This window comes from Pectinophora gossypiella, chromosome 17 (genome assembly GCF_024362695.1).
Source record: "Pectinophora gossypiella chromosome 17, ilPecGoss1.1, whole genome shotgun sequence".
NCBI classification, from domain to species: domain Eukaryota; kingdom Metazoa; phylum Arthropoda; class Insecta; order Lepidoptera; family Gelechiidae; genus Pectinophora; species Pectinophora gossypiella.
Genome location: NC_065420.1, coordinates 1,932,536 through 1,960,348, shown reverse-complemented (window position 1 = coordinate 1,960,348; position 27,813 = coordinate 1,932,536). Strand labels below are relative to the sequence as shown.

Sequence of the window (27,813 nt, the reverse complement as noted above, 5' to 3'; positions counted from 1 at the left end):
TTAAATAATGCACGTTGGGTATACAGCTAAGTTCGGTACGTAGGTCCCGCTAAACCGAACATGTCGCGAGTGATAATATTGTGTGCGCTTGCTGCAGTCACTGTAGCACTTGGGCCCCTCCCATCCATGCCGACGCGGGGCAGTATATGGCCGAAACCATACAGTGAACAAAAGGGAAATGTTGTATACGTTATGGGGGCTGGGTTTGATCTCGAAGTAATACATTGTTATTATTATTAGTCGATTAAGAATACGAGCAAACAGGCAAACCTACGATAAGTTAAAATGCTTGTTTGAGGGAAGACAGCCAGACTCCCATTATTTTATAAAACCCGAGTTATTTGAATATGTCGCGGTGACTCAAGCTCCCTAGTTGCTGATCCTTAGTATCGTATGGGACTATGTGCACCGAAACTTTCAGCTTTTGTAAAATGAGAAAGGTCCGCTGGCAATATTTTGCTATCTAGTTTATTCATGATTACTTCTCTGGGAGTAAAGAAAAGTACGGAATGCGTTCTTAAAACTACTCATCGATCCCGGGGACATGCCGTTCAAAGCTATACTCCAACATTTTAAATTCAATACCTAACGACCTCCGTGGTTCCGTGGTTGAGCGTTGGGCTCACGATCCGGAGGTCCTGGGTTCGATTCCCGGGGGGACATATCACAAAAAATACTTTCTGGTTCCTAGTTTGGTTAAGACATTACACGCTGATCACCTGATTGTTCAAAAGTAAGATGATCCGTGCTTCGGAAGGCACGTTAAGCCGTTGGTCCCGATTACTTGTTACTGATGTAAGAAAGTAATCGTTACATGAGCCATGTCAGGAGTCTTTGGCGGCTCAACAGTAACCCTGACACCAGAGTTGATGAGGTTGGTACTCCACCTCACAACCCACACGGTAGAAGAAAACTTCAATCCCAAACCAATGCAAGTGCTATCTCTTAGTGGCTTCTGGTCTAAACTGTTTTTTGCACCCTTATAAATGTCTACGACCCTTTTCTACGGTCAGTCGTCAACCTTACAGCGAGGTGTTCTCCGGTCACCCTGTGTGTACCACTACTGCTTGGCTGCGACTTGCGGCCCTCACAGCTTGCAGACAGCTAGCAGAGCTTGTAATATATAGAGCAGTACACTCTTGAAGTAAAAGTAGGGCTTTCGACACTCGCCATACTTGAGTATTTCGTAATTTAAATACTAACTTATATTTTTTTCTTCAGATGATAGGTTGTGCCTTTATGGGTGAAATACAACTTGACTCCATTTCTAAGAACATGTTTAACTTACTAGAACTAGCGTATAAGGTGAAAAAGAACCAACAAGATATCGACGAATTGCCAAAATCCTCTAACCTACCCGTGATGAATTACTTGACAACAATACTAATGCAACCCAACGACTGCGACACCTACCCACATGCTGATATGGACGAAAGTTGTAAGATTTTTATTTGATTCAAAAAAGTTTGTAAGTAAATAGCTATAAATACATACATACAAAAAAAAATACAATAAATACATATAAGGCAGAAAAAACAACCTCCGTGGTCTAGTGGTTAGAGCGTTAGGCTCACGATCTGGAGGTCCGGGTTCGATTCCCGATGGGGACATGGTCGAAATCACTTTGTAAGACTGTCCTTTGTTTGGTAAGGACTTTTCAGGCTTGAATCACCTGATTGTCCGAAAAATTAAGATGATTCCGTGCTTCGGAGGGCACGTTAAGCCGTTGGTCCCGGCTATTAGCCTTAAAAACACCTCCACCAACCCGCAGTGGAGCAGCGTGGTGGAGTATGCTCCATACCCCCCTCCGGTTGATTGAGGGGAGGCCTGTGCCCAGCAGTGGGACGTATATAGGCAGTTTATGTAAGGCAGAAAAACAATCATTGTAATTTTTACGTGATACATAACTGTCTCCTCAAGTAATTCGATTCGTTGCCTGGAAGAGATCGCACTTAGCGATAAGGCCGTCTTTGCCCACCTCAGAATATATTTATCCTATAAATGTTATGTAAATTTGTGTGCAATAAAGTGTTTTACTATTATTATTATTAATTCGGTAACCTATTATTATGATATATAGGCTCAACGACATAGCTTAAGTTTTATTAAATTGTATATCTTGTTTTTTGGCAAAAAAACAAAAAACAAAAACAAATCCTTAGAGGAGGCCTTTGTCGAAGGACAAGCTGTAAAAGAAAAACCGGTTCCCCATATAAGTATTTAAAAATAAGTATTATGTTCAATATAAGTATTAAAATCAAACAAAATGCATCATTAAAAAAATAAAAAAATAAACATGTACTTAATACGAGCATCAAGACTATATTACTCATATGTTATACTGCAAGTTACAGCAATAAAGGCTTATTTTATTTATTTTATATCTTGTTTTGTAGCTGTTGGTTACCCAAATAAATATAAAAATAACTTCGTACCAAATTGTCAATTCTTGTGACTTTCCAGGCTACGTTCTCATTACTCAAAAACAATATAGCGCTGTACAGTTTTTTCTTAGTTCAACCTTCTAATTTCATGGATAACAGACATATGCATCATTTAACTTTGTTTTTGGGTATATATGATGACCCTTTTTATTACACCCAGGCACAATTACATCTTCCACCCATTATGATTCTGATCAAAACAAAGAGAAGCAATATAGGTAGTAACATCATTCTTGAATACATAATGTGATCGAAATATCAAGCAACAACTATTTTTATATGTTCTTACCCGAGTAATGAGAAAATAGGTAAATATCACGTTAAAGCTATACAACGCCATAAATATATAATTATATCGTTTTAACCGTTTTTTTTTTAATATTATCGTTTTTAAAAAAAATATATTTTTCACTTTAGCGTGCCGTATCTATTTTCTCTCGAGTGATAACCGGGTCACTTTTTGAACCGCACAAAAAGAAAATTAAAACGAAAATTTTTATCCAAAATTACATATACAGGGTGTTAGTGACATCGTAATGAAAATTTTGAGGGATGATTCAGACCATGATTCTGAGTTGATATCAAGTGGAATTTTCCGTCGCAAAAGTAATTTTAAAAAATATTAAAATACTCATGACTTTTCCGACAGGAAATTGGACTTGATATCGACTCAGAATCCCTTCGGCTCCCCCTTAGTATTTGTTACGATGTCACTAACACACTGTAAGTACATATAATTATGTCAATCTTCGACGAAAATTATTACATAAGTACCGTAAAACAAACTCTTCATCGTTCAGCTGAACGTAGATAACTTTTTGTTTGTTTTTTTTTTTGTTGACTACATTGACAAAAATATTGACGGGTAGATATGCTCAAAATCTGGATCAGGGCTCCTTATTTTTGTGAATTTACGTTCTATTTTAATGGATTACAGATAATCTTACTGTTAAACGTCGGGCTGTGCTAAAAGCTAACACTGTATGGGGTATCATACGAGGTCTAGAGTCGTTTTCACAGCTGTTCTACATGTCAGATGATTATAAAGTAAGTGATGAACAAAATCTAGAATAGCATAATCTCCCAAGCATTATCCCGCTTTTCACAGGGTCCGCTTACCTAACCTAAAGATTTGACAGGTCCGATTTTTATAGAAGCGACTGCTTGTCTGACCTTCCAACCCGCGAAGGGAAAACCACCCTAAAACAGGTTACGTCACATACCTCCGAAAATGCATTTCTCGGGAATGGGGGTTTCCTCACTATGTTTTCCTTCACCGCTGAGCACGTGATAACCATTATGATCCAAAAATGAATTTGAAACCAAATTCGTCAATCATTGGTTTAGACCTGTGCTGGATTTGAACCTAACAACACCTCAAAGTGAGAGGAAAGCTTGGCTACCATGGCATTCTAGAATAGCAAATATGATAATTTATTGACTTGTCTTAGTATTTATACAAGGTGTTAGTGACACCATACCATTTTCCGTCGCAAATTCCACTTGATATTAATTCAGAATCATGAGCTGAATGATCCCCCTCAGAATTCGTTACGATGTCATTTACATTCCGTACAATTACGTACAGATTGTCATATGAGTACGTATGGTTGTTAATAACACCGTTTAAAAAACATTGGGGGATGATTCAGATCATGATTCTGAGTTGATATCAAGTGGAATTTCCTGTCGGAAAATTGATGCTTAGTGTTTTTATTATTATTTTCAGTTCCATACTTTTGCGCTCGAAAATTCGAGTTGATATGAACTCAGGATCGCGGTCTGAATCATCCCTTAAAGTTTTCGTTACGGTATCACCAACACCCAGTATATCGACATCCATAATGCTCACCATTTTGCCGAACTACGTACATACATCTACATAAGGCAAATTACGATAATACACAACATCGATAATTTGGTGTGTTTTACCTTTCATGCATAATTTTAATATTTTTGACGGCTTGATTTCAGGAAGTACTTATAAATTCGACCTCTGAACTGAATCCCATGAAGTCACGTTCTTACAAAAAGATCAACATCTAACTTTCTTTTACCTCCATTGTGTATTTCTTTCTATTTTTTTTTTAAAGGAAGTTCGTATAAATGCGACAACAATTTACGACTACCCACAATACTCGCACCGCGGTATAATGGTGGACACGTCACGTCACTACCTGTCGATGGACACGATGCACAAGTTGTTAGACGGCATGGCCACCAACAAGATGAATGTGTTGCACTGGCACATTGCCGATGACCCGAGCTTCCCCTACAAGAGCAAGAAATTCCCTGAACTGAGGTGACATGACTTCCATTATTTCTTATTTCCTTTCTTCGTCGTGCGTGCGAAAGGATACCCCAATCTGCGAGAATATTTTCAGATTACCCAGGGTACATTCGAACGATGCCGAACGGATATCTCTAACGACAACAGAATCTTAAATCGGGTGGGGGGAATCAGGGAATGACAAAAATCCGGGGTGGGAGAGAAAAAACTTGTTGTATTTCCGATATTTTTGTTCCGAAGTTTGTTATTCCGCTAACGATTTGACATTTATAATTTCTTATTGTTTTGTATCAGATTTCCGCGTTTTGATTAACCTTTTTACGTGTTCACCGTTTTATCCGTAACACCATTTACCGGAATACCGGAAACCCGTTATAACATTAACTATTCTCTTATAAATATATCTGCTAGACCAAGTTTCATTTTCCGGTTTTTTCGAGAAAACGTGCAATCAAGCAAGGATTGGATGCTCCACTCGCTTCGATTTACGTGGTAACTGTACTAACCTATAGTTTTGCAAGTGTACTTATGTGGGTATTTTTCGATGTGATTACTTCTACTACACCCCCGACATCTTGCAACCATGCAACTACAAGCAAGCAACATGCATGCAAACAAGAAGCACGCAAGCAAGCATGCAAACATGCAAGCACGCATGTAACATGTGACCAAGCTTGCAACATGTAAGTAAGCAAGCTCCGCTAGCTGCGCTTATTCCGCTATGTATGGTCGCAGTACTAACGTACAATTATTGAAAGGTATATAGTTATTTTTCCATATAAGAAGCAAGCAAGCAACATGCAAGCAAGCAAGCAAACCAGCAGCATCCAATTTGATGCTCCACTATAGTGTGGTCAAGTTTTGAAAGTAACTCGAAATTTAAATATAACTGACGAATTCTATAAAATGTTACTTCGGAATAATTAAAATACTTATCTCAAATAAACTGTTCAGCGTTTAATAATAAGCCGGGTGAGATGGCGGCATTTAGTAAAATACTAATCGTAAAGCGGAGTAAGCTGGAGCTGAAAAATATTATTTCTGCAAATTTAGATTGCGTTGATCTAAAACGATGTCAAGACATACCTACATACGGAAATTGTAAAATGTACAAATCGTTTACGGGATATTGATATTCGGATATCTGTTTTTGTTATAGGTTACCCTATCAACCACTTTTTCACTGTGGTTAGGTGGAATAATATAAAGTCAAGAACTGAGCTATGTTAAAATAACATTTTGGATGGATTTGGATGTAATTACTTATAGGTTTTTTTTCCAGCGAAAAGGGACACTATTATCCGTCTATGACATACAATAGAAGCGAAATTTGGGAAATTGTAAAACACGCTAGACGAGGGGGGATCAGAGTCATCCTTGAAATGGACACACCAGGTACTTGATTTGGTATACTGGGTGTAAGTGACATCGTAACGAAAACTTCGAGGGATGATTCAGACCATGAGTCTGAGTTGATGTCAAGTGGAATTTCCTGTCGCAAAATTCATGAAAATTTTAGTTTTTTTTTTTTTAGATTTTTTTAGTCCCAAATTGTGTTTTAAGCTGCATAGAACCCAAATTAATAACTATAATAAATAATAACGTACCTACAACTTCATCTGTGCTGTGCACAGGTGAATAGCCGCACGGGCCAATGGCAACGCGCGCCAATAAAGTAGGCATTACGAACAGATACTATTTCTTTCTCTGTCACCTGCAGCATAAAAATGCTTCTCTCTCTCACTCTAGTCGTCGGCCTGACTCGGCCGCGGCCGGCGTGACGGCGGTGGCGGCGCCTTTGTTACTTTGCGCTAACGCTAATGCGCGAACAACGCGACTGTTTCGCATTGTTCGATTTACATTACGGCGCAGTAAAAACTCAAAATCTGAAATAAACATTTAGTACCCACCATCGTTTTTTAGTACAATCGAATAGACGTTCCATTTTTTTCGTTACGATGTCACTAACACCCTGTATATTTACGCCATTAACCTCCTAAGGCCGAGATTGCTAGACACATTCGTTAAACAATGGGGTTTGAATTTTAAAAGTACATTCGGTCTTTAAGCGTCTCACGACACCAAGATTTATATTTTTATAGTTTTGACGTGACTTATTGTAGGTTTGCCGCAGATGGCATTAACTACTTGGCCGAAAACGACACCGAGAGAAAGAATTGTAATAACATGATAGTGAGACATAAGGATATTTTTAGTCTGTAGCTAATTAACGCGACTAATAAGTCATCATCATCATCATCAGCCCATTAACGTCCCCACTGCTGGGGCACGGGCCTTCCCTATGGATGGGTAGGGAGATCGGGCCTTAAACCATCACGCGGGCCCAGTGCGAATTGATGGTTATTAACGACTGCTAATGCAGCCGGGACCAACGGCTTAACGTGCCTTCCGAAGCACGGAGGAGCTCGAGATGAAAACTTTTTTTTTGGTCACCCATCCAATGACCGGCCTTTGCGAAAGTTGCTTTACTTCAACAATCGCAGACCGAGCGCGTTAACCGCTGCGCCACCAAGCTCCTCGACTAATAAGTATGAAGTTACATTTCGACGAAATCCTATACCCATCAGATAAAGTCGTGGAAATTAATAATAATATCTTTATTTTTGTACCATTAAAGCCTTAAATATATGTCAATATTTGTTTAAGTACATATATAGTATGTAGTTACAGGCTGTGACTGTTGACAACCAAGGTAGTTGTAGGTAGGTACTTCACCCAAGCATTAAATTTACAATAATGTAGCTTTTTAATATTCCGATTTGTGCAGACACCTCCTAATTTTATTTTAAGTCATACCCGTCATTTTCTTATCCGCCGAAAAGGAAAGGGACGGATGATTGACAACTGTTAATTTTATAATGAATGAATAACCCAGGCGAATAAAATAGGCATCTCGCTGGTATGCAACCCGTTTGACGTGTGCTGTCAAGTTATTTTTGTCGGGTTATTGGCAAATATATAAATTTGGGAGGGTTTTTAAAATTCCTGCCTAAAATTGACGTGTGTTCCATAAATTTTATGCCTGTCGATTATCCGTCCATTTCCGTTTGGGCAGATAAGAAAATGACATGTAAGTAGGTATAACTTAAAATAAAATTATATTATGGTGTCTACAGGAATGAGTGCATAAAATATAAAGACAAAAAGTCACTCTCAAATGGACTTTAAAACTAATATGGAAATGGGTATAAGATTTCTACATAGTCAGTACCATTGCCGTTGCGATGTGTGCCAACGTCCCGCACTAATTACGGAATAAAAACAATAAAAGATTTGAAGAAGTACGATTCTATAGTCGTCAACCTCTATTAAGAGATAAAGGAGGCGGTTAGTCTATACCATGTTTAAAAGAAAACTTATAAATCATAATACACTCAATACGGCCCTGATAAATAAGCAACACCTGCATATAATAAAATCATTTTATTTATTGTAAAGTATAAAATATTTTGATAGATGACCCGGTCAAAGATTAATGAGGGACTTTAAATACACGATAGATGGCGTTGTTAAGTTTTTTCTTCGCTTAAACTTCTAATTTCACGGATAACGGTCATATGCATCAACAAGCTGTTTCATTTATATAGTCACAAGGTGCATTTAATATATTTTTTAATTAGCCCTCAAAACTTTTGAACGCGACTGTAAGGACAACAGCTTAGGTATAATACGTCCAATAAAGAAGGTCATCGATATGTATGAATCCGTCGCTTTTTAGTAGTCATTCAAATTTGGTCGGATAACCAGCCGTTGTTTACATATTTTGGTTTTTTGTTTATATTTACTTAATGCGTAACATTTGAAGCTCAATATTTTCACCATATATTTTTGACTAAAGGCACAAGATTTTGGTTTACACCTACACATCTGGGATTGTGCCAGTTCCTTGTATTTTGCCGTCAAAGTTATGACACCATCGTTTTTACTTTTAGCAAGATTATTCAAAAACGCATGCATGAACATTTTTGAAACTTTGTATGGTTATTATTAGCGTCAAGAAAGACCGAATACAGTTTTCAGCGAAGTTATGCCTTGTCTCATTTAGGCGCTGCGATGTTTTTTCGGGTTTTCATAAAACCGCGATAACTTGAAAACTATAAATATTTTCTAAAATCTAATTGGGGCACAAAGGGGCACACATTAAGAGCTACTCGCGTATGTTTATTCTACAGGGGCACATGCAATGGTTTTAGAGATATACTATTCATCAAAACGTTACTCCAGCAGGAAATGCAATATCTCGAAAATCTGAAGGGGCACAGATTTTATTTTTGGGGGCACATTTTGGCACACATATAAGCTATCTGGCCATGCACAGTTTTTCTCTCTCTGATCATTCGTTTAGAATTTTCCTGCTAGAAAAACGTTACCCCAGCAAGAATCGTTTTTTCGATTTTTTTTCGAAACGACAGGGGGCACACATTTTTTATGTGGGGGCACATTTACAGCAGATAAGGCACCAACTATACGTTCTACTCATATAACTCTAGGAGATACTTTCTTGTTGGGGTAACGCACACGGTGCACTAATCTTGGAATGGAAGTGGTAAAAATATTCATTGGTCCGGACAAGTCATGAATCAGTATATTGTATGTATTTTTCAGGACATGTAACTTCATGGGGACTTTCACATCCAGAAATAATGACGCAGTGCAAAGAAATTGGTCCGAGGCCATTGAATCCTGTCAAGAACGAGACTTATGAACTGCTTAGAGGACTATTCAGAGAGGTGCAAGATATTCTCCCCGAGCGATACCTCCACCTGGGTGGCGACGAGGTCTTTAAAGACTGCTGGTGAGAACATTTTAATAAACACAAAAACGTCTTAGTCTAGCCTAACCTCTCAGTGTGGTAGGAACGAGCGTGGTATAACAAAACCAGGTATGAGCATCCTATGAAAAGCCGCCATTGTTAGCCCTTTGATGACGTAAGTGTTACATGTGTGATACCATTAAATTGGTATCTCCAACCAAGGACGTAAATTTTATTATTGAAAATTAAATAAATTACTTACCGACTAATGTATTTAATTACTATTACTTGTCACGTATATAAAAATCATTAAAAGTTCAATGTGTAGTAAATTAAAAACATTGGTCATGGGTAATTTATTATTTACGAAATAGGACGGACTAATGTTATGGGCGATAGGCTGATCCCTTATCACCATAAGGTTCATCATATCCAGCTTACGACATCGTATCAACAGTGGCTGCAAGTTGTCTTTGATTACTTGTGGCTCTGCCCACCTCATTAGGGATTACGGGCGTGAGTTTATGTATGTATGTATGTATGTACGAAATAGGAACGCAGGGTTGGATGACGTCAGCTGGGCTAACCTTGAAATTTTAGCTGTCACTTTTGAGCATACATGGTATAACATTTTTTTGTTGTTGTGCCTGCAAGTTCCTGTTCGTTTGTGTTAACTATTTGTCCGGACAAATAGGGAGCAACGAAGGTTCTCACCCGGTTAACAAAAACACCCACATTAGGAAAGACAATTGGAAGTTATGGCGTAATCGCAACAACATAAATGAACACGAAGAAACACTATACTTAATTCCCTATCAAACAATACTAGGTAGTTTCCCACTAGTCAAATCAGTTACTTTTTACTAAACGACGAAACACGAAATTACTATGGAATTCGTATGAATTTGGAATTTGTATTCGTATTGTGATGTCATAGGAAACCGTGATAAAATGTCGGACTTATTACCTATTACTTACGTTTTTCTTGATTAAAAGTCATAAATAAGTTAAATAGAAAATAAAAATGATTTTAATAAAAAAAATCGTAGAAAATAAAAAATCGTAAATCGTCGATTTTCGTAGTTTTAGATCTGTATTTATTTAGTACTTAATCAGAATTTCATAATTTATCTTGACCCTAGTAAAGATCCAATTTATTGCACAATTGGAACATAGAAATACAAAATATACAAAAGTACAAAAAATGCGCCCTTATTGCTAAGGTAGCCATTTCTTCCAGGCAAACCATGTTTAGTGCATAATATCGATATTACGTTACAGGACAGAAGATCCTATAACACAGCAATACATGAAGGAACACAATATGTCTACGGACGACCTTTACGGACTTTATATGAACAACACTATGAAACTGCTTAAAGAATACACTGTCCCTGTTATGTGGGAGGTATGTAATGGATGGATGGAGGTATATGGAGAATGATGTCGAAGGAATATTTTAAATTTGTCAGAGAATAAATTTAAAGCTCACGTGAAGCTTACTTTATGTAAAAAAGCTTATTATAAGATTAATGATTACCTACTTAAATGATAAAAATGTCTGGTATTGAATGTGTTCCTCTAGTTATTAAATAACTTGTAATGTACCCTCATTGATTTAAAAGATGTGTTGCTGTTGCAGTTTCTTGTCATTTCTTCTCCTCAGCCATAACACCTTGCGAAATGACGTAAATTCAAAAATGTTACATTGACCTTCAACAAGTTTATCCATGATAATTACGTTGAATAAATGATTCTGATTTCTGGAATGGGCTGGAAGCAATAAGCGCTGAAGGAGGGAAATCAGGGATAGGATATGGAAGCTACCACCTACTCTGTACTTGGTTGCCTATCGCCTACTCTTACGTATTATACTTGGTAATATTTATGAAATTAATCTTTTTTTAGGAAGCTTTCTTCAACAAAAAAACTAACATGACTCATGCGGTGGTACAAGCGTGGCGTCCCAATTCAAATATTGCGGAGGTACGTAAGTATTAAGTGTATCAAATAACGTACAGCCATCTATTTTTCAGTCTTTCTAATCGTCCTTATTTCGTCCACAGATAATAAAAACACATACAAAAGTAATATTCTCATCGGAGTGGCATCTGGACAATGATTTGACAAAACGTTTCGATGACTTCTACAAGATTGATCCTCGACAAATTGCGTATAACGCGACAGGAGACCATTCTCTGGACAAGTACATCATAGGCGGCGAGGCTTGTATGTGGGGGGAAATGGTGGACGATAACAACATCCTGAGCAGGTGATAGTGGCATTTCCGTTATTAATTTTTTTAGTAAACTGCCGTACAGCAGTGAGGGGACGATGAAGAAGAAGCCATAGAGACACAATCGATACTCCACAAGTCATTAAGATTTTTCAAAATCATCTTCTCTCGTGTGGGTTGTAATGTGGATTACCGACCTCATCAACCCTGGTGTCAGGGTTACTATCGAGCCGCCAAAGGCCTCTGACATGACTCATGTAACGACTACTTACCTATTTACATCAGTAAGTAGTAACCGGGATCAACGGCTTAACGTGCCTAAAATCATTGAGTAAAATATTAGAGAAGAGAGCCATAGTAGCCCAGTTGACGGAACGCTTGACTCTCGCTTTGAGGTTGCAGGTTCGAATCCAGCACAGGCCTAAACCAAGGAAAACATCGTGAGGAAACTCACATTCCCGAGAAATGCCTTTTTGGAGGTACCTATGTGACCTAATCTGTATTGGGCTGGTTTTCCCTTCGCGGGAAGGAAGATCAGACAGGCAGTCGGTTCTGTAAAAAACCGTACCTGTCAAATCTTCAGGTTAGGTAACCGGACACTGCGGAAGATGTTTTCCTTCACCGCTGAGCATGTTTTAATCATTTATGATCCAAACATGAATTCGAAAACAAATTCGACAATCCCCTCCGGACTCGTGGTCACACCAGGTTGTCACACCAGTATGACAAACAGGAATTTTTTTCTTGTTTGTCACACCGCTAACAATACAACATCTTTTATCTTGACTTGTCATTATAAGTAGTGCTGTGTTAGGTAATATGGTGAAATGTAACTTGTTACAGAATTTTCCCGCGAGCGTCAGGGGTGGCAGAAGCGTTGTGGAGCGGAACGAATGGAACGGTTCCTGACGAAGCCTTTAATCGCATGGAGGAGCAAGCCTGCCGGATGCTCCGTCACGGTTACCCCGCTGCGCCTCCGTCTGGGCCCGGCTTTTGTATTACAATAAAAAACGTTATAAAGCCATAACCTAAAACGAATCCCTTTCATTCCATGAGATCCACGAACCGTAAGTGGGTCGATCGGAATTCATAAAATTACGTTAGGTACGTTTTACAAAATCGCACCAAAACTCATAATAAAATAAATAAAATAATAATAAAAATATAATAATTAATAATAATATTATTGTAACTATTGTGACACATCAAAGAATTATTTAATTTTTTTCAAGAAATATACATTCACTTACTGTTTTAAATGTATTTTATAACTGTGTCGTAAATAAACGTTTTACCTATATATCTGTCTACTTACTTACACCACACCCCGTACATTGCATGCTAGGAATAGTAATACTAGATTCCCAGTGTAAAAAGTCTCAGGTGGCTTTTAAGTTTAAGAGCTTGTCCACAAAGGGCGAATTCGCCGCGTAACGATTCGCGCGAAATGATTCGCGCGTTAGTGAGATACTAGACAGCAATACATCATCGCATCCACAAACATCGCGCGAATTCAAAATACGCGCGTAAATCGCGTGAACTACGCCAGACTCTCGACTCGCGCTATATTCGCGCGTATTGCGCGCGAGTTGAGATACTAGGGACGTCTTGTTGCGTCCAGTTAACGCGCGAACTTTAGAGCGAGTGCACGTATCGAGCGAGGGCAATGGAGCGCCAAAATCATGACACGGAACGCGCGCGCGTTGGTACGTACCTTGTGGACGCAACAGTCGCGCGTAATACGCGCTAGAGACTCGCGGCGAATTCGCCCTTTCTGGGCAAGCTGTTACCCAGTGATCCATATACGGGTCATGACGGACTAGCTCCATACGTCCGTGACCCATACAGTGGTCACTAAAAAATGACCAGGTACGCTGTAAGGGCGGGTGCTCCAAGATCCCAGGTAACTTAGCACGTTTCAGAGTTCCTTGGCTTATTTTATATAAATATAACATAAACAGCCTACATACGTCCCACTGCTGGATACCTCCGCTCAATCAACTGATAGGGGTATGGAGCATACCACGCAGCTCTGCGGGTTGTTGGAATTATAACGACTGTTATTAAGTATTACAGTTGCATTGATTTTTACTTAAAACCACAGTTTCGTGGTCACTTCTTCTTTTTATCGTGTGAGTTGTGAGGTGGAATACCACCCTCATCAACCCTGGTGTCAGGGTTATTCTTGAGCCGCCAAAGGCCCCTGACATGGCTCATATAACTACTTACTTACATCAGTAAGTATTAACCGAGACCAACGGCTTAACGTGCCTTAGCACGGATCATCTTACTTTCGGGCAATCAGGTGGTCAGCCTGTAATGTCCTAACCAAACTAGGGACCACAAAGTAATTTTTGTGATATGACCTCCGGATCGTGAGCCCAACGCTCAACCACTGGACCACGCTCAGTAGATCCCTAGCAGTGGCAACTAAGCTGAGTGGAACAAAGTCCTGGGGCGTCCGCTTGTCTCACTTTGACGCAAGCACATTACCCAGACTGGGCTAGAACCACCGGTCTTGGGTCTACAGGATAGACCCAACAGGGGTCGACCAGGTCCTCACCCATCGTGCCGCAATTTCTTCCCTGAGGAACGCTTTGAAATGGTGATAAAATATAAGTGAATTGGCCGTCTCTCGAAACGGCCAAAGTTATCGCGAAGATATGCCCTAGTGACCAGCGGTAACTTTTTTATTATTTTATATATTTTATTATTTGGTAAATTATTTATTATAAATTAAACTACATATTTTATGTAATGAATTTTTACATACAACCGTGTTTTCTTATCATTGCAAATAATATGTGGCATGTTAGAAATGAAGTAGGTATTTAAAATGTGGCATGCTGGCTTCATAAAAAACGCGATTTACATATATATAACACTATTGAACGCACATTAAGTCTAACAGAAGAGAACGAACCTTTTGCTACACCGAACATGTCGCGAGTGATAATATTGTGTGCGCTTGCTGCAGTCACTGTAGCAATTGGGCCCCTCCCATCCATGCCGACCCAGGGCAGTGTATGGCCGAAACCATACAGGGAAGAAAAGGGAAATGACGTATTTTATTTCAATTACTTGGAAGATTTTGCATTCGCTGTAATAACCTTTTATAATTAATTATAGGTTGAAATTTATTAGACGAAATCTCGCTTTCACTCGCCTGTGCGTGCCAATAGGTACTGCTACGGTGCATCCGTACCGCTTCATCATCATCATCATCAGCCCATTAACGTCCCCACTGCTGGGGCACGGGCCTTCCCTATGGAAGGATAGGGAGATCGGGCCTTAAACCATCACACACATATTAACGACTGCTAATGCAGCGTACCGCTTAACAATTATTAATTACTACCCTCTCTTTTTTATATAGATAGATTACCCACTATCAGTATTTTTTTAGCCAAGTGTTTAATAGTGTCGTAATGTATGAATTTCATGTCTTAATTGTAAATTTGGATTTTAAATAAAAAAAAACTGCAATACTCACATCACGGCAAAAAAGTTGATTGAGGTCCTGTGCCCAATAGTGGGGCGTGGGTATAAAGTATGTGGTTTCCAAGATTTGCGCCCGATTAATAGCAATAGGATCGCCCCATATTATATGGGACTCAAAAATTGCAGGCGAGGCGTAACGAAATAAAAATAAGACGTCTGTTTGATTGTATTAAAAACAATGGTACTTAGGTGTTTTCTCGTCGCAAAATGTTTAATTAAAGGTTTTGAGTTTTTACTGCGCCGCAATGTAAATCGAACAACGCAAATAATCGCTAGACCCACCTACGCGCTAATGGTACGATGTTGATACCTAGATAGGTATTTTAGTCGAGTTTTCGTTCTCTTTTATTTAGATGCTTAGTGGTCCAACGTTTAATAGTGCACAATTTGTTGAAGTAGATGACCTACTGTCATGATTTTGTACATATGTATTTATTTATTTATTTGGTTTGCCAACAGACAAAACCCTACATCTTTGCCTACCCATTCTAATATCTATTAATAATATTACTAATGAGATTGCTACCTTAGCAATAAGGCCGCCTGTTGTACTACCAATTTAATTATAATACTAATGTTTTTTTTAATGTGATTCAAGTGCAATAAAGAGTTTTTGTATTGTATTGTATTGTACTGTATTGTATTGTAATAATGAGTTTGTTCATGATTACTTTTCATGTGAACTGTAGATGAATTGCTTCAATCTGTACATATACCTACATAACAAACATAGTGGTTTTTAAACCCCGTGCCAACTTACAATTTCCTAGCTCATTATAATTATAACTTAACACTTTGACTGTCCCACGGCAATTGTCTATACAATTGCCATACGTCCAATAGTGCATTATATGCAATGCACGGACGTATGAACTTCAATCGTCGACCAATAGTGTTGTCCAAATACGTCGAAACATGATCAATTTTATAAGTAACAAATATGGTTAAACCGTTGATCTCGTATTTATATTCGCGGACTGCTATGGATATACTTATGAGCAACGAATTATTATTCGTATTCGTTAAGACTTTTGTGATTACTTAAGATTACCTATATATACCTAATTTTCCTAGTTTGTCAAGTTCTATTATATATTTCAGATACATGATCTAAAATGTGACATATTATACAATCTTGGTCTACCAAGAATTATATGGACCCAACTATTTTTTAAGCTTCTACCTCACACAATGGTGTACTTAAATGACGAGGGAGTTATGTTTTCAGGCGAATGTGAGGATTGTAAAAAAATATATGATGCCAAGAACAATTTAGGTGACATAGTTCCACGATGCAACATTAATTTTGTGTCACTCAATTTAATATATTGTATTGAATGTGGAGGTTATGCAAATAATATTTGCATAACGATGTAGTTAGTTACTAAAAATGTTAAAAAAAAGATTTATTTTAGTTGAAATTTGGTAAGAGAAAACCTTTTTAATTTTTGTTTAATTAAAAGATAAAACGTATTACTTTTACTTTTATTTGGCAGGTTGAATAAAATATAACATTGATTTGTTTGATTTTTCAAGCTTCTCGGGAACAACACTATTCTTGATGATTAATAGTGTATTATATGTCATGCACGGACGCACCGAGCTAGGTCTTCAGTGTATTACATGTAATGCATGGACAGTTAAAGTGTTAACTCATTGATTGCCGTAGATGGCGTCTCGTGATCCGCGACAATAGGTATTGGGTTTTTCGTCCATAGGTACAATCAAAGAGCAAAAGTGCAGTCACTGAGCCCAGCGAATTATTTATAAACAGTGGTGAAATTATGAACCATTAGTTGTCATAATTATAAAATTTATTTTTTGTAGGTGTTTTTGGTCTATTACAGAAACAACAGGTAACCAGGAGGTCTTAAGTGCAACCAGTTAATTTATTACTTTGCAAGAAACTGATTGGACTTTTGCAGCTTATTTAAACTAGTTACTCAGCTTTATTTGTTTTTCCTTCTTTCACAGTTTCCGGATCATTCGTGTCGACTTATGTTCAAAGCAATACGCAGATGCTTTCACTACATGATGACATTAGCAAATATAGTAAAAAAGGCAAAACACCCTGCCAATAAAACACATGATATCTGGCATAATGACTTGCGTAAATCCAAGCCAGAACCCGCACTGTATTTGGCTCTATCATTGACACAGCCCTGCGAGACCCACCCACATGCTGATATGGATGAAAGTTGTAAGATTTTCTTTTTAAGCAATTAATTCACAAATAGCAGCGACTGATGCCACGACGGCAATGGTGCTAATTCCTGTAGACAGAATCTAATTTTATTTTTAGTTATATCTGTCATTTTCTTATCTGCCGAGAAGGAAAGGCACGGGTAATCGACAAGCATAAAATTTATGGAACACACGTAAATTTTAAGCACAAATCTAAAACAACCCTATAAAAAATTACATTGGCTAATAACTCCCATAGAAATAAGTTGACAGCACACGTCAAACGGTTTGCATACCAGCGAGATACCTTTTTGATTCGCCCAGGTTATTCATCCATCTACTCATTCTTTCTAAAATTAACAGCTGTCGATCATCCGTCCCTTTCCTTTTCGGCGGATAAGAAAACGACAGGTATAACTTAAATTAAAATTAGGAGATGTCTGGAGGAATCGGGGCCAATGTCAAATTAAATGCAACTGAATGCTGAAAGCTGGTCATAATTATTCCGAATTGCCCTGTCGGAAGTTTATTATTCCGATATACTTAAATAAAACTGAAGCTGCTGAGTGCGTAAAGTGCGGAAGAATTTTGGTCTGCTTTCAAGTTACGATAGATTGATTTAATTAATGTAGAAATGAAACGACATATTCCGATCCCATTTTTCCGAACCCCAGGTTTACATTTCGCGATACAGATCTCTCTTTCCCATACCATTTACACGACTGCAAACATTGTGTTAATATGATAGTACTCTGGCCTGTAAAACTAAGCATTACTCTTTTCAATTATTTTCTAACCTATAAAAGTTATTTACTAGATTTAAAACAAAATGTGTTTTATAGATAATTTTATCAGCATTCTTTGTAGCTATTAAACTACACTTGTTTTATTTCTTTTTACTTAAGTAAATTCCTTATTAAATAAAAAACAATTTGTACAATTTTACACGCACTCGTGAAAAAGCCCGCCTTTGATTAATCCGGACGCAAAGGTGCCCAATACACTAGCCGCATTTTACGCTGCACAGCAATGGATTGCGCCAAGAACAATCCGACACGGAGGTAATCTCCACTCTCTGTTAACCGACGTCCGATTTCCGCTATATATTTTTTTCATCGAACTATACTTATTGTCCGGCCAAGTAGCTAATGCCATCTGCGGCAAATCTACAATAAGTCACGTCAAAAAAGAAAAGAACTATACTTACATTAGTAACATTTTTAACTTTAAAAAAGATAAAGCAACAAAAATAGCCAGTTGTAGCTTAGTGTCAAAAAACTCAATTAACATTTTTAATACGCTAGCTTGTTTGGTTTACAGAACCCAAGTTTACTAGTACCGAAAAAGCCGTTATATTGTTTTCAATGTGTTGAGAAATCGCCACCTAAGTGCAGTTGAAGTCAAGTAAAAGCTTCAAGGGAAGCCGAAGGGACTACATTACTTTATGAAGATAAAATTATCTATAAAACGCTTTTTTTTAATCTGTATCTTTTAAAGTTGAGAAAATAATTGAATTCATTGAAAAGTAGTAATTCGTTTTGCAGGCCAGTTTAATTATTAGGATTCTATTATATTTATGTATAATAATAAATAATAATAATAATTTATTTATTTCACGAAACATGTCTCATATGTGTTAGTAAACTTATTCTAGATGTTAGTAGCTTTATCTAATATTAGATGCTATGACATGCAAGTCACAGCATCTACGCAGATACGGGCAGTCGAGTCTAAGTAATCGAGTCGAGTATAAGTAAGTAGAAATTCCCAGTAGTTCAACTGGTAAGACTACTGGGAATAGGGGGAATTTTCTGCTGTCTTCTGTATCTCCGAATGCATATAATATAACCCAGGTACTTTCAAGGCCTGAGTGAATAGGCACGTTCTGGGCGAGCTCGTCGAAGCCTTCGGGCAAGTCTGGGGCCAAGAGCAAATCCATTAAAGGTAAAAAAATATGAAAAAAAAGTGGTCTATGTCAATCAATTGCTTCCAGATAACCTTACTGTATCGCATGGATACAAGTCTAAACTCACCAGTGCATCTATATGGGGAATCATTAGAGGTCTAGAATCATATTCACAACTGTTCTACATTTCTGATGATTATCAAGTAAGTAATGGATAACGTCTGCTAGTATATATAAGTATATATAGGGTGTTAGTGACATCGTAACGAAAACTTTGAGGGATGATTCAGACCATGATTCTGAGTTGATATCAAGTGGAGTTTTCCATCGCAAAAGTATGTAAGTAAGTAACTGAAAATAATTAAAAAAAAACAAAAAAAATCATGCCTTTCCGACAGGAAATTCCACTTGATATTTACTCAGAATCATGGTCTGAATCATCCCCGTCAGTATTCGTTACGATGTCACTAACACCGTGTATGTACATAAGTATTTAATGTTAATTTTAATATTGAATATTCCTGGTACCTATACTTTAATTTGACGTGACTTATTGTAGATTTGCCGCAAATCGCATTCATTACCTGGCCGGACAAATGGGGAGCGCTGAGGGCTCTCACCCGGATGGTACTTATCCACGGGCGTATAATTCCTCTAAATCTTCATCGTTTTGTCTTCTGAACTGAATTCAATGAAGTCACGTTCTTACAAAAAGATCAACATGTAACTTTCTTTTACCTCCATTGTGTATTTCTTTGTTTTTTTTTTAAAGGAAGTTCGTATAAATGCGACAACAATCTACGACTACCCACAATACTCGCACCGCGGTATATTGGTGGACACGTCACGTCACTACCTGTCGATGGACACGATGCACAAGTTGTTGGACGGCATGGCCACCAACAAGATGAATGTGTTGCACTGGCACATTGTCGATGACCAGAGCTTCCCCTACAAGAGCAAGAAATTCCCTGAACTGAGGTGACATGACTTCCATTATTTCTTATCCTTTATTGCTTATCCTTTCTTCGTCGTGCGTGCGAAAGGATGCCCCAATCTGCGAGAACATTTTCAGATTACCCAAGGTACATTCGAACGATGCCGAACGGATATCTCGAACGACAACAGAATCTCCCTGAACTGAGGTGACATATCATTTCCCTTCAACTTTTCTTTCTGAGCCGAGGTTCGCGCCCAACTGAGCACCCTCAGACCTGTTGTCTTAAACGGTGTTACCGACGTCAGCTGGGCTAACCTTGAAATACTAGCTGTCAGTTTTGAGCATACCTGGTCTTCTTATACCATGATCTAGCCGAGTGTCCCACTGCTGGGCAAAGGCCTCTCTCCATTTCTTCCAGGACTCTCTCCAGTGCTTCCTCCAGCCAGCCTTTCAGGACAGCACCCAAGTCGTCCTGCCACACCTGCGTCTGTCTCTATTCGGAGACCTGCCTAATCCCACTTCAACTAATAAATGTAATTCGAATTATTTATTTCAGCAAAGAAGGATCCTATTTTCCATCCTTGCTGTACAATACGACCGATATTATGCAGATTATTGAGTACGCTAGAATACACGGGATAAGAATCATTCTTGAAATAGACACACCAGGTACTGACTTAAGTATATTTCGACGCCACCAAATGTCTCACGACACCGACGGAGTGGACTTGTGTTACAGTGATGTGCCGTCCTCGGGAATTTTCCCTTTGGGAACATTCTCAGCAGTAAAGAGCCGCAAAACTTATACGTCAAAAGGCTTTATTACCCAACCTTTAGGCAGATAAGACCAGAGCACAAAAAAGAACAATTTGAAAACTAAAAGCAGCCAGTGCCCTTACTATTAAACAGTTTTTATAACTAGAACATTCCTACTTTGGGAACATTCCCGGGAACGGCACATCATTGGTTACAAAGCAGTCGGAGACAAAAATAATAATTTCGATCACCGAATGGTATGGCAGGAATGACACTTACGCCATCTATTGTCGCCGAGCTAGAGTCCCAACACCCTTAACTCGACAAATTCCGCTGCTACATTTCGACGCCATCCCATAAAGCCGTAGCACTGGTAACGCTGTACCCAGAATTAGTAAACAGAGAGATAACAATGATAATATCTTTCAGGACATGTAACTTCATGGGGCCTTTCACATCCGGAAATAATGACCCAGTGCAAAGAGAGCGGTCGGCGGCCATTGAATCCTGTCAAGAACGAGACATACGACCTGCTTAGAGAACTATTCAGAGAAGCGCAAGATATGCTCCCCGAGCGATTCTTGCACTTGGGAGGCGACGATGTCCTTGAAGAATGCTGGTGAGAACATTTTTTTAATAAGATTTTTTTTTTTTCATTATTATGAGTAAGTAGGTACTCCCCAACAACCCAGTTTTATTTCTTTAAAATTCTAAACTTTTTTAATTATAGGATAACAATAATTATATCCTTGTCAAACCAAATCCTTATTATTTCCTTATATGAAGGGTGTTAGTGACATCGTAACGAAAACTTTGAGGGATGATTCAAGCCATGATTCTGAGTTGATATCAAGTGGATTTTTACGTCGCAAAAGTATGGAACTGAAAATAATTAAAAAAAAATACAAAAACTTTAATGAATTCTCCGACAGGAAATTCCACTCGATATCAACTCAAAATCATGGCCATCCCGCTCAGTATTCGTTAAGGTGTCACTAAACACCCATACCTACTTGTATAGCTACCTGTATGTACATGTACGGGGTGTAAGTGACATCGTAACGAACACTGAAATGCATGATTCAGATCATTATTCTGAGTTAATATTAAGTGGAATTTTCGATCGCAAAAATATACAATTGAAAATAATTAATAAAAAAATAAATAAATAATAAATTGCTAAAAAAATCATGAATTTTGCGACGGAAAATTCCACTTGATATTAACTCAGATTTACGGTCTGAATCATCCCCCTTAGTATTCGTTGCGATGTCTCCCTATATGTATAAAAGAAGAAAGAAGTCACTTTGATCCTGTGGTACACCGGCTTGCTTCTCAAACGGGGAGCGCAGGTTAGAACCCCGGTACCAGTTTCGCACCACTGAGTTTTTAAATTTATTTTAAGTGCAGTTTTCACTAACAGACTCGACCATTATAGACGGCGATACTACTCACCGCGTATCAGGTTGGTCTAGCAGAAAACTCAGTCTTCTATCGTATTGACTGTGAAGTGGATGACCAAACTCATCAACCCTGGTGTCAGGAAAGACTTTCAATTAATTACCTTTTTTTTCTAGTTCACGACTGTGCTCTGCCCAGTTGCTAATCCGTCCACCTGAGAATCCGTCGAGCTAAGAATCTCTCCAGTTGCGAATCTGTCCACTTGCTACGGAGGGGAATGTACCTCTGACTACCCCAATTAGGATTTGTCGTGAGCTTACATGATGTTACGTATATAAATATTTGTTACAGGACAGAAGATCCTACAACGCAGCAATACATGAAGGAACACAAAATGTCTACGGACGACCTTTACGGACTTTATATGAACAACACTATGAAACTGCTTAAAAACGACACCATCCCTATTATGTGGGAGGTATGTAATGGACGCATATTACTAGGGCACCGGGTATAGGAAGGATACCTATAGACATCCTCCGTGGTCTAGTGGTTAGAGCGCTAGGCTCACGATGTGGAGGTCCGGGTTCGATTCCCTATGGGGACATTGTCGAAATCACTTTTTACAGAGATGTTCCATATTATTTAATAATTTAATAACTAAAATGGTAAAAATAAATTTTATTTTATATCTTTTCAGGAAGCTTACTTCAACAAAAAAACTGACATGACCAATACGGTGGTGCAACTGCGTAAACGTAATGCAGGAATGGTGGAGGTACCTATAAATAGATGTACCTATATTATATTATGTGTAGACATATATTTCTCTCTCTCTCTCTCTCTCTCTCTGATCGTCCTTCTTATTTATTTACAGATGATAAAAAAACATATAAAAGTAATATACTCAACGGATTGGTCGCTCGGCGAAGATCTGGGGCAACGTTTCGATTACTACTACAAGTTTGAACCTCGGCTAATTGCGTATAAGTCGACTGGTGACCATTCTCTGGACAAGTACATCATAGGCGGCGAAGCTTGTATGTGGGGGGATATGGTTAACGACAATAACTTCCTGAGCAGGTGATGGTGACATTTTCAATGTTCAAATTAAACATGCAGTAAAGTGCCGTAGAGTCAGAATAGAGCCACGGAATAGAAAAAAGAGGTTGGAAGGGCCAAGTGAGCATGAAACGCGCGCCATACAAGTACGAGAGACACTTTGCACTCCACTCATCCGTAAACTTTACGGCGCACGGAGCTCCACGACAGTATATTAAAAAGTCGTCTTGTGTGCATTATAACCTGCAGGACAAATAAAATCAGCAGGAAAGCTAAAAACCTTAGTATAATCGGCTATATATAAAAAATATACTTTTGTATGCGGTATCTTTCGAAAAGTAATGATAAAATTGCAGCCTATCACATAAAATATACATTGACGGTAAAGTGCCTATGGAATTTGAGAAGCAGTATCATCATCATCATCATCATCAATTTAAGAGCCACGCTCTTGTCGGTGTAGCATTTTCCATTCCAGTCTATCAAAGGCCAAAGGCCAAAGGGCAGTAGAGCTATCAAAAATAAAATAAAATATAAAAGATATACAATTTAGCGCGTTAACGTTCCGTAAAGCGCTTTTGGGGATCAAAGGTAATCCATGAGACTGAGATGACAAAATGATGATGATGATGATGACTGATGTTACTTGTTGCAGTTTATTCCCGCGAGCGTCAGGGCCAGCGGAAGTGTTGTGGAGCGCCACAGAGGGAAAAGTTCCTGAAGATGCCTTCAACCGCATCGAGGAGCAAGCCTGCCGGATGCTACGTCGAGGTTACCCCGCCGAGCCTCCGTCCGGGCCCGGCTCATGCACTACACTCAAGAACATTGTAAAGCCAACACATTAACATCTCCCGTGTCATTAGAATCGTTCGGAATTCGTTGTACAAAACTACTTAATTCTAACCATCGGAAACATCGAAATTAAACTTCGGAATTGTGACGCACTTACTCGTAATAATACTAAATACTTAAATATCTATTTTTGTTTGTGAAATAAACAATAATCTATGATTACTTAGTTATATTTATTATATATATTTTATTGCTGTTACGCTAATAAATTTTTTACTTATATAGATAAGTATATAGTTTTAATAAAAATACTCGTAAATACTGAACGCCGCCGTATCAAAGACGTGTGGAGCTACTGGGGGGTTAAAATGGCCACATCGAAGCAATTCATCTAGGAAAGCAATATTGCAATTTGACATTTGCGCATAATATGAAGGTAAGTGCGCGATACAATCAACCCCCCATTTTAATCCCCCTGGTATGGACCATGTTGCTTTTCATGGGAAATGGACTCTTCTCAGTTCAATAAAGCGAAAGCACATCAACGTAATGGAATGTACTCAAAAATCATCCTAACCTACGGTGACCGAATCTAGTCATGGACTGAAAGTCCAAACTCAAGGTTTGCCAAAGAGCTTACGTAGTGTGATAGATATCAAACGATTTGATCGATTCCGAACTGGAATCGTTGATGAAGGAAGATAAATGTTAAAATGGGATTGGGCTGAGCATACGCTACCGAAATCGAATATACGAGTAGATCCTGCAATATTCAGAACATAATGGTGTCTCCCTTATGCGGGACTAGACAGATTCGGGATTGGACAGATTCTGGATTCGCCAGATTCTTGGATTCCACGGATTAGGTGTACGGTATAAAAGGAATTCAGAATCTGCCGAATCAAGAATCTGTCCAATCCCGAATCTGTCCAGTCTCGCACAAAGGAACGGTCTGTACCTACACCTACATCCCACCCCACTACTGGGTATAGACCTTTCAGGCAATAAACAAGATTCACAGAATAAGAATAAATTTATTGCCAGAAGTCGAGCATGGTCCAGAAGGACTGAGGTCGGTGGAGGTGTTCGACCGGTTTCTTTTTGACGTCAATTATTTTAAACTTGTCGCAAATGGCCATTAACTGCTTGGCCTGACAAAAAGTTCGACCTGTTGACGTGCGCCGATAGCCTAGACAGAGGACCAATTCGCGGACCCTCCTAAGTCCGAAACACGGACATGATAATAAAACAGCCCGGCAAATCCATTGGGCAGAGGTGTGATGTCATGTTAACATAACATAACCAGCCTATATACGTCCTACTGCTGGGCACAGGCCTCCCCTCTATCAACCGGAGGGCGTATGGAGCATACTCCTCTACGCTGCTTCACTGCGTTTGACACTAGATCATGACATGTTTTCCGGGAAATGTGACCGGTTAATGGCAATAGACTCAACCTCATTACATAGGACATAAACATAACTGTCGAGGAGTGCTTTTTGATCAGCAACTGTGAAGTCCAAAAAGAACACTTTAAAAATGTGAATTCCACGTGACATTAACTCTGAATCGTGAGCCGAATCATCCCCCTCAGTATATCGTTACGATGTCACTTACAACCCGTACAAGTACGTACAGGTAGCCATACGGGTACGTATGGGTGTTAGTGACACCGTAACGAAAACTTTGGGGGATGACTCAGATCATGATTCTGAGTTGATAGCAAGTGGAATTTCCTGTTGGAAAACTCATGAAAATTATAGTTTTATTTTTGCGCTCATTTGGACTTCTTTGGACTTTGATTAGCTACTGTGCTGACCAAAAAGTAACAATAGAAAATACATCAGTTTTATTGATCGATGTTGTGTGTTGAAAGAGCTGCGTAGATTTGTCAGCATTTAAAAAAAACGCTTTTTTTTTGACGTGGCTTATTGTAGATTTGCCGCAGATGGCATTAACTACTTGGCGAGCGCTGGGGAGTGCTGAGGGCTCTCACCCGGTATAAAATTTAAGACGACAGGGGTGCCCAGTTGGATGAACCTCGGCTCAGGGCGTCGTCTGAGAGGCAGAATATTTGAAAGAATAGCGATAAGCGCTGAATGAGGGAAATCGTCGACCATGCCGGCGGGGTCGGTATCGGGGTTCTGAAGTGTTTGGTGTCGCGAGCTGATTGGCCGCCTCTATGGCTAGAATAATCGGGTCGTCGGGATCGTATATTACGTCCTTCGGACACCGAAAAACATACAATTCATTGTTTATTTTTTCCTTTCAGTAATAATTTATTCATAAGTAAATAATAAAAAAACAGAATGTAAATCCACCACAGGCTTCGTCAGTACCAACATTCATATTAAAAAAAATAAAATAAGGGAAAGCATATTTCATTCATACATAATAAAATCCGCACAAGCTTCGTCAAAATACAAAAACAAAACCACAATTGGCTTCGTCCAAAACTACCTACTCCAGAAGCCCACCCCGGACCGCTTCCGGCTCAAAGCTACCCATTAAACTGGCCGCATTTCCACGTTGAAAACATACAATATTTTTTTTACAAAAAATGCGAAAGTAGAAAATCATTACGGAAAATTACTTTAGGTACTTACCTGACTTTAGTAGCAGCGTTTTATGTAGGTATATATATTATATAAAAAGTTATTAAACTCTGTTATCTTAGAGACAGTAACTAAATATGTAAGTAAAGCATTTTTGCATACCGACATATTGTATTATCTTTACAAATTAAGTAAAAAATGAAGTACTTAAACCATAACATTTCATTTAAACCAGTTTTACAAAATTAATTATTATTTTATTTTATTACTTATTCATTTTTATTTTTGTTACAAGATAACAAACAATAAATAATAATTGAAATGTAACATTAAAGTACTTAGTACTTACTTCAAATATACAGGGTGTTAGTGACATCGTAACGAATACTAAAGGGGATGATTCAGACCATGATTCTGAACCATGAATCAATTTACCGTCGCAAAATTTATGTTTTTTTAGATTTTTTAAATTATTTTCAATTCTATACTTTTGCAATGGAAAATTCCACAAAATATTAAGACAGAATAATCAGCTGAATTCACCCCCCTCAGTATTAGTTACGATGTCACTTAAACCCTATACCTGTACATTGTACATATAAGTAGCCATACAAGTAGATAGGGTGTTAGTGACATCGTAATACTGAGGGGAATGATACAGACCATGATTCTGATCTCATTATTCTGAGTTAATATCAAGTAGAATTTTCCATCGCCAAAGTATAGACTTGAAAATTAATAATTGAAAATATAATAAAACAATCACGAATTTTTCAACGGAAATTTCCACTTGATACTAACTCAGAATCATGGTCTGAATAATCCCCTCAGCATTCGTTACAATGTCACTAACACCCTGTATAAGTAAGTATGTTAGACATGAAGTAACAAACAAAATTGCATTTAAAATATTGACACTTACGTATTTGTTATTATAAGCATTACCTATATGTACTTGAAATGTGTATTACC

The 27,813-nt window shown here is 38.3% G+C and overlaps 2 protein-coding genes and 1 long non-coding RNA gene across 3 annotated transcripts; 2 read left to right on the top strand and 1 right to left on the bottom strand.

Moving 5' to 3' along the window:
* Positions 1–2: 2 nt before the first annotated feature.
* Positions 3–13,044, top strand: LOC126374360 (beta-hexosaminidase subunit beta-like). Its single transcript, XM_050020968.1, has 10 exons — positions 3–216; positions 1,222–1,438; positions 3,382–3,491; positions 4,538–4,746; positions 6,017–6,129; positions 9,361–9,550; positions 10,790–10,916; positions 11,417–11,494; positions 11,575–11,780; positions 12,588–13,044. The coding sequence occupies exons 1-10, from the start codon at positions 61–63 to the stop codon at positions 12,769–12,771; spliced, it is 1,590 nt and encodes a 529-aa protein (XP_049876925.1). The 5' UTR covers positions 3–60; the 3' UTR covers positions 12,772–13,044.
* LOC126374519 (uncharacterized) lies at positions 4,591–20,307 on the bottom strand. Its single transcript, XR_007567437.1, has 2 exons — positions 20,192–20,307; positions 4,591–4,621 (listed from the first exon to the last, which is right to left on the bottom strand). It is a non-coding gene; the product is annotated as an uncharacterized LOC126374519 (long non-coding RNA).
* Positions 14,638–24,508, top strand: LOC126374358 (beta-hexosaminidase subunit beta-like). Its single transcript, XM_050020966.1, has 10 exons — positions 14,638–14,846; positions 17,220–17,445; positions 19,423–19,538; positions 20,108–20,316; positions 20,832–20,944; positions 21,461–21,650; positions 22,784–22,910; positions 23,133–23,210; positions 23,310–23,515; positions 24,150–24,508. Exons 1-10 carry the CDS (start codon positions 14,685–14,687, stop codon positions 24,337–24,339), a joined length of 1,617 nt encoding a protein of 538 aa, XP_049876923.1. The 5' UTR covers positions 14,638–14,684; the 3' UTR covers positions 24,340–24,508.
* Positions 24,509–27,813: the final 3,305 nt, after the last annotated feature.

What these genes read in the sequence shown, in the direction of transcription:
- LOC126374360 (XM_050020968.1), top strand. Translation starts at nt 61, where the DNA reads ATGTCGCGAGTGATAATATTGTGTGCGCTTGCTGCAGTCACTGTAGCA. An exon ending in TGCTGATATGGACGAAAGTT is followed by an intron (nt 1,439 to 3,381) that starts GTAAGATTTTTA and finishes AATGGATTACAG; the next exon opens with ATAATCTTACTGTTAAACGT. An exon ending in CTGTCCCTGTTATGTGGGAG is followed by an intron (nt 10,917 to 11,416) that starts GTATGTAATGGA and finishes ATCTTTTTTTAG; the next exon opens with GAAGCTTTCTTCAACAAAAA.
- LOC126374358 (XM_050020966.1), top strand. Translation starts at nt 14,685, where the DNA reads ATGTCGCGAGTGATAATATTGTGTGCGCTTGCTGCAGTCACTGTAGCA. An exon ending in GTAATGCAGGAATGGTGGAG is followed by an intron (nt 23,211 to 23,309) that starts GTACCTATAAAT and finishes ATTTATTTACAG; the next exon opens with ATGATAAAAAAACATATAAA. An exon ending in GACAATAACTTCCTGAGCAG is followed by an intron (nt 23,516 to 24,149) that starts GTGATGGTGACA and finishes TACTTGTTGCAG; the next exon opens with TTTATTCCCGCGAGCGTCAG.